Source organism: Oncorhynchus keta, chromosome 37, assembly GCF_023373465.1.
Source record: "Oncorhynchus keta strain PuntledgeMale-10-30-2019 chromosome 37, Oket_V2, whole genome shotgun sequence".
NCBI lineage: Eukaryota > Metazoa > Chordata > Actinopteri > Salmoniformes > Salmonidae > Oncorhynchus > Oncorhynchus keta.
The window spans coordinates 17,682,206-17,694,662 of NC_068457.1; the positions used below are offsets into that span (position 1 = coordinate 17,682,206).

The 12,457-nt window shown below is 43.4% G+C and overlaps 1 protein-coding gene across 1 annotated transcript; it reads right to left on the reverse strand.

Moving 5' to 3' along the window:
• Window positions 1-1,266: 1,266 nt before the first annotated feature.
• On the reverse strand, window positions 1,267-10,743 carry LOC118370270 (inositol-3-phosphate synthase 1-B-like). Its single transcript, XM_035755217.2, has 11 exons — window positions 10,495-10,743; window positions 7,213-7,335; window positions 6,961-7,122; window positions 6,106-6,238; window positions 5,592-5,785; window positions 5,310-5,459; window positions 4,992-5,207; window positions 4,570-4,734; window positions 4,237-4,350; window positions 3,940-4,157; window positions 1,267-3,834 (listed from the first exon to the last, which is right to left on the reverse strand). The coding sequence occupies exons 2-11, from the start codon at window positions 7,324-7,326 to the stop codon at window positions 3,645-3,647; spliced, it is 1,656 nt and encodes a 551-aa protein (XP_035611110.1). The 5' UTR covers window positions 7,327-7,335; window positions 10,495-10,743; the 3' UTR covers window positions 1,267-3,644.
• Window positions 10,744-12,457: the final 1,714 nt, after the last annotated feature.

Consider the following 12,457-nt stretch of genomic DNA (forward strand, 5'->3'; position numbering starts at 1 on the left):
TGAACAGTTGCATATCACGGGGACTATTAGACGCTATTGCAGTCCGCCACAGGATGTTTTTGTGCTGGTCGAGGGCAGTCAGGTCTGGAGTGAACCAAGGGCTGTATCTGTTCTTGGTTCTGCATTTTTTGAACGGAGCATGCTTATCTAAAATGGTGAGGAAGTTACTTTTAAAGAATGACCAGGCATCCTCAACTGACGGGATGAGGTCAATGTCCTTCCAGGATACCCGGGCCAGGTCGATTAGAAAGGCTTGCTCACAGAAGTGTTTTAGGGAGTGTTTGACAGTGATGAGGGGTGGTTGTTTGACTGCGGCTCCGTGGCGGATACAGGCAATGAGGCAGTGATCGCTGAGATCCTGGTTGAAGACAGCGGAGGTGTATTTGGAGGGCCAGTTGGTTGGTAGGGTTCAAACTATTAAATATTACAGCATTAAATCTCTCTCTTAAAGTCTCCATTGTATCTAAATCCAAATCGGTTTTCTAGCAAGCTACTAAGCGAGGCCCATCCTATGTTTCCGAGTGGACTCTTTGCATATTAAACATTTTCATTGGATTGGCAATGGGTCCCTGTTTTAAAGTATCCTCCTTTTTAAAGTCTCTCACTTTCCTCCTCCAGAAAAGGGAGAACTAATATGACAGCAAATAATATGGCTAAACTCCAATGTACTGATAGAGAAACATTTTGGGGTGGGAAGAAATGTACAATGGGATAATGTTTATGAAGGTCATTGTAAACAGGAATGGTAAAATTGTCACAAGCAGCTAACAGTATATGGAGGTGTATGCTCGATAAAAAAATTACAACGCATTGTGGCTCTGCCACAAAATTGGAAGAGAAAATTACTCAAACAAGAAATTTTAGAATTAGTCTCCCCCATAAAAAAAATAATAAATAGCTTAAAAAATGTGAATTAATGAAGTCAAAAGGTTTGACAGCAATACTTGTGTAAAAATTATAGTTTTTGATGTCCTAATACCTTGGCATGGGGTCTATGAACTGACATAAAACAGCAAGTGACATCAATCCGTTTGTTTCAATTTAAACTATTACATAAAAATACTTTCTACAAAAATAATGCTCAATATATGGGACATTGAGCAGTCAGCCTTGTGCAGACTGCCATGAGGAAGCAGAATCACTAGAATATATTTTCTGGTACTGTATTGGTGGCTCACTTTTGGAGTCAGGTCCAGGTATGGCTGTTATGTTATAAAATCAGGGACATGCAAACTGTATTGTTAAGACATCTGAAAAAACATGAAATATGATTATACTCTTTATTTTTATTTTTTTATACTCTTTATTTTTTGGGCAATATCAGTAGAAATGTTACAAGGACACTCAAAAAGACAGCATAGTAAAATGGAGGAATGTATTGCAAAAGGAAGTATAAAAATGGCATTATACTGGGAAAGATGGGTTAAATCTGTGGACATTGGAGGGTTGGATTTAAGATCAGAATGAATGGTGGATTGGCCACTGTGGGTGACAATCCATCACTTGAAGAAAGGGGAAATTAGGAATATATGTGTAATTGTTTAAATACGGACATCGTAGATGTGCGCGAAAATAGCTGCAAGTAGCAGTATTGTTAGTCTGTTAGTTTACTCCAATCAGGGTAGGGATGGTAGGGTAACATTGCGTGTAACATACAGTGGGGAGAACAAGTATTTGATAACCTGCAAAATCGTCAGTGTTTCCTACTTACAAAGCATGTAGAGGTCTGTAATTTTTTATCATAGGTACACTTCAACTGTGAGAGACGGAATCTAAAACAAAAATCCAGAAAAACACATTGTATGATTTTTAAGTAATTCATTTGCATTTTATTGCATGACATAAGTATTTGATCACCTACCAACCAGTAAGAATTCCGGCTCTCACAGACCTGTTAGTTTTTCTTTAAGAAGCCCCCCTGTTCTCCACTCATTACCTGTATTAACTGCACCTGTTTGAACTCGTTACTTGTACGAAAGACACCTGTCCACACACTCAATCAAACAGACTCCAACCTCTCCACAATGACCAAGACCAGAGAGCTGTGTAAGGACATCAGGGTTAAATTGTAGACCTGCACAAGGCTGGGATGGGCTACAGGACAATAGGCAAGCAGCTTGGTGAGAAGGCAACAACTGTTGGCGCAATTATTAGAAAATGGAAGAAGTTCAAGATGATGGTCAATCACCCTCGGTCTGGGGCTCCATGCAAGATCTCACCTCGTAGGGCATCAATGATCATGAGGGAGGTGAGGGATCAGCCCAGAACTACACGGCAGGACCTGGTCAATGACCTGAAGAGAGCTGGGACCACAGTCTCAAAGAGAACCATTAGTAACACACTACGTCGTCATGGATTAAAATCCTGCAGCGCACGCAAGGTCCCCATGCTCAAGCCAGCACATGTCCAGGACTATCTGAAGTTTGCCAATGACCATCTGGATGATCCAGAGGAGGAATGGGAGAAGGTCATGTGGTCTGATGAGACAAAAATAGCTTTTTGGTCCAAACTCCACTTGCCGTGTTTGGAGGAAGAAGGATGAGTACAACCCCAAGAACACCATCCCAACCGTGAAGCATGGAGGTGGAAATATCATTATTTGGGGACGTTTTTCTGCAAATGAGGACTGGATGTCTGCACCGTATTGAGGGGAGGATGGATGGGGCCATGTATCGCGAGATCTTGGCCAACGACCTCCTTCCCTCAGTAAGAGCATTGAAGATGGGTCGTGGCTGGGTCTTCCAGCATGACAACGACCCAAAACACAGAGCCAGGGCAACTAAGGAGTGGCTCCGTAAGAAGCATCTCAAGGTCCTGGAGTAGCCTAGCCAGTCTCCAGACCTGAACCCAATAGAAAATCTTTGGAGGGAGCTGAAAATCCTTATTGCCCAGCGACAGCCCCGAAACCTGAAAGATCTGGAGAAGGTCTGTATGGAGGAGTGGGCCAAAATCCCTGCAGCAGTGTGTGCAAACCTGGTCAAGAACTACAGGAAACGTATGATCTCTGTAATTGCTAACAAAGGTTTCTGTACCAAATATTAAGTTCTGCTTTTCTGATGTATCAAATACTTATGTCATGCAATAAAATGCTAATTATTTACTTAAAAATAATTTGTGTTTTAGATGCCGTCTCTCACAGTTGAAGTGTACCTATGATACAAATTACAGACCTCTACATGCTTTGTAAGAAAACCTGCAAAATCGGCAGTGTATCAAATACTTGTTCTCCCCACTGTATCATTGGAACAAATATATGAACAGATTTTGGTTAAGTTTGTATGTATGAGCAATAAGAGTCTAAAACCACAGAATATTAAACTGGTTGTCCAAAAGTGACAATGGTTAAAGCCAACTAGAGGTTGTTTCCTACTGTATGTATCTTACACAAATAGGTCAAATAAAACATGATCATCATACAGTATGCTGTATAAAGAGTTTGGCTAACTTTCTATGGATCTAATTTAACTGCACTGTAAATAAGTATCTAAATATGTAATAGTGTGTAACCCGTGGAAGAGTAGCTGCTGCATGTGCAACAGCTAATGGGGATCCTAATAAACTAAACTATGGATGTAATTGTTTCTCTGTGGCTGTAGACACTTCTAGAATCTTCCCCGTGATGACAGAGACCTAATCTGCAGCCATTATCCAATCGTTGCCTCTTTCACCACGTGTGCGCAGACACCATTCTGTTGGGAGGCGTGGTAACCGTTGCTTTGGACCCTCTTGGTAGCCACATTGTCGTAGATACGGTTGTCGTGGCGAGGCAGGAAGCCCCTCTGCAGCTTGTGCTCCAGGTGCATGTGGTTCTGAGGAGGGAGACCAAGGCACGCTCTGAAAGGGAAAAGGGATACCTAGTCAGTTGCAAAACTGAAGGAATATAACCACAGAGACCGGCACAACATTATTGCCCAGCGACAGGGTGGTAGGTGTTCTGACCTCATGATGTTCTCAATGCAGGCTCTCTGTCTGAAGTAGGCATTGACCAGCGGGGCCCCAGGGGGGACAAGGGGAGCTTTACACATGAAGGAGAGGATAGCCAGGACACTGTGGAAGGACTGGAAGGTCTCTGATCCTTGGGGCCGAACACATACACGCTGACACAACTCTGTGAGGAGGACCAGGTCCAGGATGATAGGACTGGCTAGCAGAGAGTCCTGGAGAGAGACACCTTTGGTTAGAAAAAAAAAATCAGATTGAGGTGTGTGTGTGTGTGTGTGAGAGAGAGAGACTCACCTCACAGGTGTTGTGCATTGCGATAGTGTTGGTTCCTCCCATCATGATCTCAGAGGTGTATTCATCCATCGCCCTCTTACTGTCCCCCACATACGGCACATACTTAATCACCACCTACACACACACACACACACACACACACACACACACACACACAGCAAGCCAACTGAGTCAAGTATTTATCAAGAAAAACTATGGATACTTTCTGCCACTTAGTAAAACAAAATGCGGTGCTATTGATATCTACCAGGTATGAAAAAAACACACATTCAACTCTTAATTTAGATCAGGTTTCTCTGTGTTACACACACACACACACACACACAGACTTACACAGTGGTCAGGTTTCTCCCCATTGTGGTACAGTATAGGGTTGGAGTTGACCATGTCATCTACCACATTGCTCTTGGAGATCTCCTTGGAACGGAACTGCTGCGGTGCTGAGAGGTTCATACCATCGTTGTTGCCAAGGTGATTGTAGCTGACAATGGAGGTGGGCTGTCATGGCAACAGACAGCAACACGTTATTTTACAGTCTGGTATTAACCTAGTGTTACACACATGAAATTGCCCTTTTACCTGGGTACAATTGTTGTAATAACAGTGTTTTAACATGTTGTATAGTAATTTTAGAATAACTTAGTAATTGTATAATGATGTACTTTGTCATTATACAAGTGGAACTGGAACTGTTCACAGAACAGAAGTCCTATTGAAGTGAATGAAACATCAAATGGACTGGGTCGACCTCTCACCTTGATCCCAGCACTGATGAGGAAGTCGACCAGGACTGACTTGATCTTTGTCTGACCAGACTTGAAGTCGTCTCCTGCTATGAACACGTTTCTTTCCACAGCCAGCTCTATCGCCCCAGGGACAAACGTGTTCTGGGGAGAACCGTTAATGTAGGCACAGCCCTCCAGGATACTGGCTACGGCAAACAAAGTAGAGGGAGACACCTCCCCACCTGACTGATAGAGACAGAGAGAGTAGAGAGAGAGAGTAAGAGAGAGAGAAGGCAAGAGCGAGACAGACATAATAGTATAGATAGAATAGATCTGTCAGATCTCTACCTGTATGGCAGCCAGGAGATTCTTGGCCGTGTCGTTGACCCCGGCTGTGAGGTCACAGAAACGTTCGGTGTTGGCTGTCCACAAAACGATGACCTTGTCCACGCCGCTTGAATGCCGGAAGTCCTGAATGTCTGCTCTGATCTGCTCCACCTGGAGGGAGAGAGAGAAGAATCACTATTCAGACACACAGAGACACATAGGGTCTAGGGTATATGGGGTAAGAGCTAAAGGGTTAGGGGACAGGGTGTACGAGGCACACACACTACTTGGGATTGGGCGTACCTGTTCAGCCATGGTCCCTTTCAGAACGTTGTCTGCTCGGCCCGCCTGGTTGGCAGCTATGAATTCTGGGATATAGATGGAGGCTCGGGGTCGGAGGTGGCTCATGTGTGGGCGGAGCTTCTCCTGGAGGGACCAATCAAGGACCTCGGCTCTCTCCATCGCACTGCCCAGATCCATGGATGAGATGTCCCAGCCTGACACACACACACTCTCTCTTTATTTAATTAGTTAGCTAAAGTTTTACAAGCCTAATGTCTCTTAAAAGAAAACCCATCAGACAGGCCCAAAAGAACAGAGGACCAGTTAGACTAGAGGACCAGAGGTGTGTACTCGACCTCTGCCTCCAGGGCAGTGCTGAATAATGGAGGAGGTTAAACAGGAGGTTAAATAACGAGCCTGACAGACAGTCCACATGGAGACTTTTAACTTTTCCTTCTCCATAGTGGCCCCTGAAGAACTGACCTAGGGTCAGCATTCCTTCTCTTATTACATACACACATACACACTCCTTTACCATCAAAGACGATATCATTAGGGTGCATCATGGGTAAGAGGTCACGGAATGGAATGTTAACTTCCTTTCCATCTGACCCCGCACCTAAACACACAGTTGAGGACTGGAAGAGGGAACCGTAGTAGTTGGCTTTCTGGGAAGGGGGAGGGGGGTTCGAAAAGGGGGAGAGGGTAATAAAATAGACACAGAAGAAAAATAAATAACAAGTCTTGAATAATAACAACACACTAAATCAGTGGTATTCAAACGTTTTCTACAGGGACTCCTTTTTTCCCCGCCAGAATTTCAGCCGACCCCACCCGAAATCTAACGACACTACATTACATAAAAAAAAATGACATTTGGATTTGTACATCAACAAATAACCTTCGATTCACTACATTTTTATCTCTCTTATCAAAATTAAGAAAAACAATAAATAAATGCACTCAATTATTTTTTAAAGGATCTTTCAAAAACGTTTTATATTATCCAATACAATAATGTAGACTTTTACATTTGTTTTGGCTAGCCCACTGCAATTCCCGCCACGACCCAAACTTTGAATATCTGCATTAAATGAAGAATGGTGAGGAAAAAAGGAAAAAAAAAGGACACATTTGGGGAAGTAATGATGCCCATATAAAGGTAAAGGACTGCCTGTGTTGTAAACGTTCGTGTGTCAGTCAATGTTAAACCCTTAAAACTCCACTAAACCCATCATATCAGTGTGTGTGTGTGTGTGTGTGTGTGTGAACCCATCACTGTATTAGGGGTATAATGAGGCTCTGCTAGCTAGCTCTGCATCAGAGGAGAGACATGTATATGCTATAAAACGGTCACAAAGTAGGATCAACGACACACACACCACCTTACCTGTTCTCCAGTTTTGGTTCTCCAGGTGAGTCCCAGTCTGTTGGCCAGGACAGCAGCGGTGACGGTGGTCCCATTGTTTCCTCCCCAGCCAACTAGCATCACCCCCAGCCTGGGGACACGTCGCTCAGTACGGAACTCAAGCTCACTAACAGAAGGGGTCACCTGGAGGGGTGGAGTGGAGAGATTTACACAGTTAGAAATTAGATAGGTGATGCTGGTGTGTGTGTGTGTGTGTGTGTGTGAGAAACTTACTGTGAGTGTGTCTCCATCCCTGCATACAGCAGTAGTATGGTAGCAGTACTGAGCCTCGATGTGTGTATCTGTGTACTTCACATTGGGATTGTTGATACGAATGTTCTCAGTCATGACTGCAGGCTTGAGAGAGAGTGACAGAGAGAAGCATAGAGACAAAAAGAGAGTGAAAGAGTGCAACAGGACAGTTAGGGAAGATATTAACAGAGTTAGCCTAGTTCTTTGGCTTCATTTATTTATTTCAAATCAAAATCAAATGTATGTATATAGCCCTTCATACATCAGCTGATATCTCAAAGTGCTGTACAGAAACCCAGCCTAAAACCCCAAACAGCAAGCAATGCAGGTGTAGAAGCACATTGGCAAGGAAAAACTCCCTAGAAAGGCCAAAACCTAGGAAGAAACCAGGCTATGAGGGGTGGCCAGTCCTCTTCTGGCTGTGCCGGGTGGAGATTATAACAGAACATGGCCAAGATGTTCAAATGTTCATAGATGACCAGCATGGTCAAATAATAGGTCTGGGACAGGTAGAACGGTGAACAGGTCAGGATTCCATAGCCACAAATATAGTAAAAAAATATTACAATTTGAAAAACAAGTATATGTAACAGTATAGACTTTACGCCCATCCCCTCACCCCGACCGACTTGGGCGCGAACCTGGGACGCTCTGCACACGTCAACAGTCACCCTCGAAGCATCACTACTTCAAGGTCTCAGAGCAAGTGACGTCACCGATTGAAACGCCACTAGTGCTAACTAGCTAGCCATTTCACATCGGCTACATATAGACTGAATAAACTGATAAGGTAGCTAACGATGCAAATAAAATAAGTTAGCTAGGTCGCTTAACATTGACAATATGGTCAAACTATCTACATTATCCACATTGATACGTTTAGAGGCTAATTGTCATCATCTTTTGGTTGAAAAGATGAAACGTCAGTGGTGAAACATCACAACTGGAGTAACAACATTTGCCACAATTGGACTGGATAATGGTGAACATGGTTGAAATGTCGTTAAAATTTCAACAAAATACAATAATTAATTCATTTTCGAATATACAGCAAAATCAGTTGAAATCACACTGTGGATATACTTCAGAATTGCATTGGGGCTTCAAATCTAATTTTATTTGTCACATGCTCCAAATAGAACAGGTGTAGGTAGACCTTACAGTGAAAAGCTTACTTACAAGCCCTTAACCAACAATGCAGTTATGAAAATACCCCTGCCCCCCCAAAATTAAGAGATAAGCATGACAAATAATTAGACAACACAGTAAATAACAATAGCGGAGCTATATACAGGGGGTACCGATACAGGGGGGGGGGAGCAATAGTCTGGGTAGACATTGCATTAGCTGTTCAGGAGTCTTATGGCTTAGGGGTAGAATATGTTTGGAAGCTTCTTGGACCTAGACTTGGTGCTTGCCGTGCGGTAGCAGAGAGAACAGTCTATGACTAGGGTGGCTGGAGTCTTTGGCAATTTTTAGGGTATTCCTCTGACAACGCCTGGTATAGAGGTCCTGGATGGCAGAAAGCTTGGCCCCGGTGATGAACTGGGCCGTACGTACTACCCTCTGTAGTGCCTTGCGGTCGGAGGCCGAGCAGCTGCCATACCAGGCAGTGATGCAACCCGTCAGGATGCTCTCGAAGGGGCAGCTGTAAAACCTTCTGAGGATCTAAGGACCCATGCCAAATCTTTTCAGTCTCCTAAGGGGGAATAGGTTTTGTCATCTGTGTGCTTGGACCATGTTAGTTTGTTGGTGATGTGGATGCCAGGGAACATAACGCTCTCAACCTGCTCCACTACAGCCCGGTCGATGAGAATGGGGTGTGCTCGGTCCTCCTTTTCCTGTAGCCCACAATCATCTCCTTTGTCTTGATCACGTTGAGGAAGAGGTTGTCGTCATTGCACCACACAGTCAGGTCACTGACCTCCTTCCTATAGGCTGTCTCATCGTTGTCGGTGATCAGGCCTACCATTATAATTCCCCTTATAATCATTTTTTCCCCGCCTGGCTCTAGATTACACCCATCTATAGCCTACATAGGTCTCATCAAGAGGTTCTGATCTCTTGGCCTAACGGTTAAAGCGGTTGTTTGACAGTCGCTGTGTCTGAGGTGAAGTTGGTGACAGATGTGGGAATGGCGCCCTCGCAGTGGCATGTAGATGTGACCAACTGGGTACATACAGTTCAATGTCTATTTTTGATTAACATTTGGTTGAGTTGTCAACTAACGTGAAATCAACAGAACATGTCACCATGACATTGGATTTAGTTTTTATTTTATTGTGTGAAAAAAAAACATGGAATTCCTTTACATTGATTACTTTTTGCAAGTGCAATGCAATCCAGTTTCCACATTGATTCAACATCATAACATTAATGAATTTTTGTTGAAATTAAGTGGAAACAATGTTGATTCAACCAGTTTCTGCCCAGTGAGGAGGGACTTGGTATAGAGCATTGGTTCCCCACCAGGGGTAGTAGGACCCCTGGGGGTACTTGGCTTTTCCACAGAGGATAGTTGAGAAGACTCGAGACCATAGACATACTGGTAAAATGCACATGAGGGGGTACTTCAGGGGTAATCCGGGCAGAGCAAAATTCAGTTTGGTGGTTTGGAAACTGAAAAAGGTTGGGAACCACTGGTATAGAGAGGCGTGGGGACAGCAAGTAACATAGCAACCTTAACCAATACCTAGCCACCTTGTCAAATGGTTCGGATCTCTTGACCTAGCGGTTTAAGTGTTGGCTTGATAGTCGCTGGGCCAGGGTTCGAATGCGGGTTTGTGCAACCCCCAAAATCGCCTGAGATGCAAAAACATTGTATTGCTTTGATCTTATATCAGCCTTTACTCGAGTGTGTTTGACAGGTTATTACTAAACGTTAACCGGGAAAAACGAATGGCAAAAGCAAGATTGGGTTCGAGTCGCCAGCGTAAAATGAAAGCAATCGATCCAGTGACAATAGGCTACAGGAAACACAAAGGAAATTGATGGCTGAAAATGAGAAATCCTCAACTGGTTAAACTTGGCAAGCGAGTTGATGTTAATACACTGTACGGAATTACCGTTAGATTGTGAATACATGACAAGGAGTTTCAGGCTAATCCGTGACGCCTACAAAAACACATTTCTGAAGAGTAGCCTATGTATGCACAGATATTAGCACCGTAACTCCTATTGCGGAACTTTGACAGTGGGAATTCATTTTAGTAGTAAAAAAAAGCCAAGTACGCACTTAAAGCCTACGCACTTTAGCCTACTTACCGTGGAATACGTTGGAGTCAGGAGATTTAATTTTCTCTTCTAAACAACAATGATAGGTGACGGACGGTTATTCGTTGATTTGATAGCTTGCTTGTTTCGATATTTCTTTTATATTTAATCTAATAACCTATTAAATCGCTTGTTCTCAAGCCGAAGTGACCTGAAGATGGGATGTTCCAATATTGCCGTTGCGAGTGCAAGAGGATATCCCCTAGAGCCCTGTTCATTTATAGATAGCTTAGTGGCAGAGCCGGACTGGCTTACTTGTAGGCAGAGGAGTGTCTATGTAAAATCACATTTACATATATGTACACGCCAGTAAAATTAGACTAGTCTTGCTATTAGGAAAATATAGACATAAAACATTATGTCATACAAGTCAAGAAGTCCTAACGTTTCAGCAGTTGACTTGTGCTTTATGGAAAGTAATACTTAATAAGGGATATCTTATAAGTATTTAATATATATTACTCCTATTACACTCTGATCAATAGGATTTATTGGTCAGTGATTCTGACAATGTTGTGCTTTTTTTCTATTTCACAATCAAATCACGGTGTCACCTGGTCATGCTGCTCCAGTTTCAACTGTTCTGCCTGCGTCTATGGAACCCTGACCTGTTCGCCAGACGTGCTACCTGTCCCAGACCTGCTGTTTTCAACTCTCAGCAGGAGCAGTAGAGATACTCTGAATGATCGGCTATGAAAAGCCAACTGACATTTACTCCTGATTACTCCTTATTATTATTTGACCATGCTGGTCATCTATGTTCTGTTATAATCTCAAACCGGCACAGCCAAAGAAGACTGGCCACCCCTCATAGCCTGGTGCCTCTCTCGGTTTCTTCCTAGGTTCTGGCCTTTCTAGAGAGTTTTTCCTAACCACTGTGCTTCTACACCTGCATTGCTTGCTGTTTGGGGTTTTAGGCTGGGTTTCTGTACAGCACGTTGTGACATCAGCTGATGTAAGAAGGGCGTTATAAATACATGTGATTGATAATAATGTTAAGCTAATATAATAATAATATATGCCATTTAGCAGACGCTTTTATCCAAAGCGACTTACAGTCATGTGTGCATACATTCTACGTATGGGTGGTCCCGGGGATCGAACCCACTACCCTGGCGTTACAAGCGCCATGCTCTACCAACTGAGCTACAGGACTATTTGTGAATCAAATAGTTTGTTACCATCACTCTCGAAGCATTGATGGTGTAGTTATGATAGAATGAGAGAAGGTGATGCTGGCGACTGGTGACTTGCAGCCGCCCGGAGGCCCAGCCTGATGACTAAATCACGGTGTATGACATTATTTGAATAGCTGACCATTTGTAGGCAGAGGCAACCCGTCATTCAGGGCAGGCAGATCCCCACCTGTTTATGTTGTGTTGCCTGTTTTGCATGTTATTTTGGCATTATTCCGTGTCACATTTCAGTTGGCAAACAACTTTTTAAAAAAAGAAGAAAGTATGGCACCTCCAACATGCAGGTGTTTCAGCCAAGCTCAGTGCTTTCTGTGGTGGTGGGGCAGCCAGCGGAAAAATACGGAGCCTAGGGGTTTGTAATGTTCTCTAGTTGTGCCGTGATTGGCTGGGTGTTTTGTCACTCATGGGGACACTATGTTACCGCCAATATCTGCCGGGGAGAGCTCGAAAATTCAAGCAACCTGGGTGCTGTCATAGAGTCACATTAGAAGTGCCCATCCAAGAAGGCTCAAGGCCATTGGCCACCGTAGTTTTGATTGGACTGATCATGTTAACATCACACTTTCAAAATCTTACCTGCAAACTAGCGGTCATCATCATGAATCAAGTCAACAATATACTGGCAAATTATTTTCAATCCTTGTCATATGAAGATAAATTGTGTAGAGAAATTATAGATAAAATGTATTGGTGCTCATCGGCCAGTGGACATAAACATTACACAACAAGTTGGAAATCTCAAATTCAACAATGAGTGG

What these genes read in the sequence shown, in the direction of transcription:
- LOC118370270 (XM_035755217.2), bottom strand. Translation starts at nt 7,326, where the DNA reads ATGACTGAGAACATTCGTATCAACAATCCCAATGTGAAGTACACAGAT. An exon ending in TAATGATATCGTCTTTGATG is followed by an intron (nt 5,786 to 6,105) that starts GTAAAGGAGTGT and finishes TGTGTGTGTCAG; the next exon opens with GCTGGGACATCTCATCCATG. An exon ending in CAATGCACAACACCTGTGAG is followed by an intron (nt 4,158 to 4,236) that starts GTGAGTCTCTCT and finishes GTCTCTCTCCAG; the next exon opens with GACTCTCTGCTAGCCAGTCC.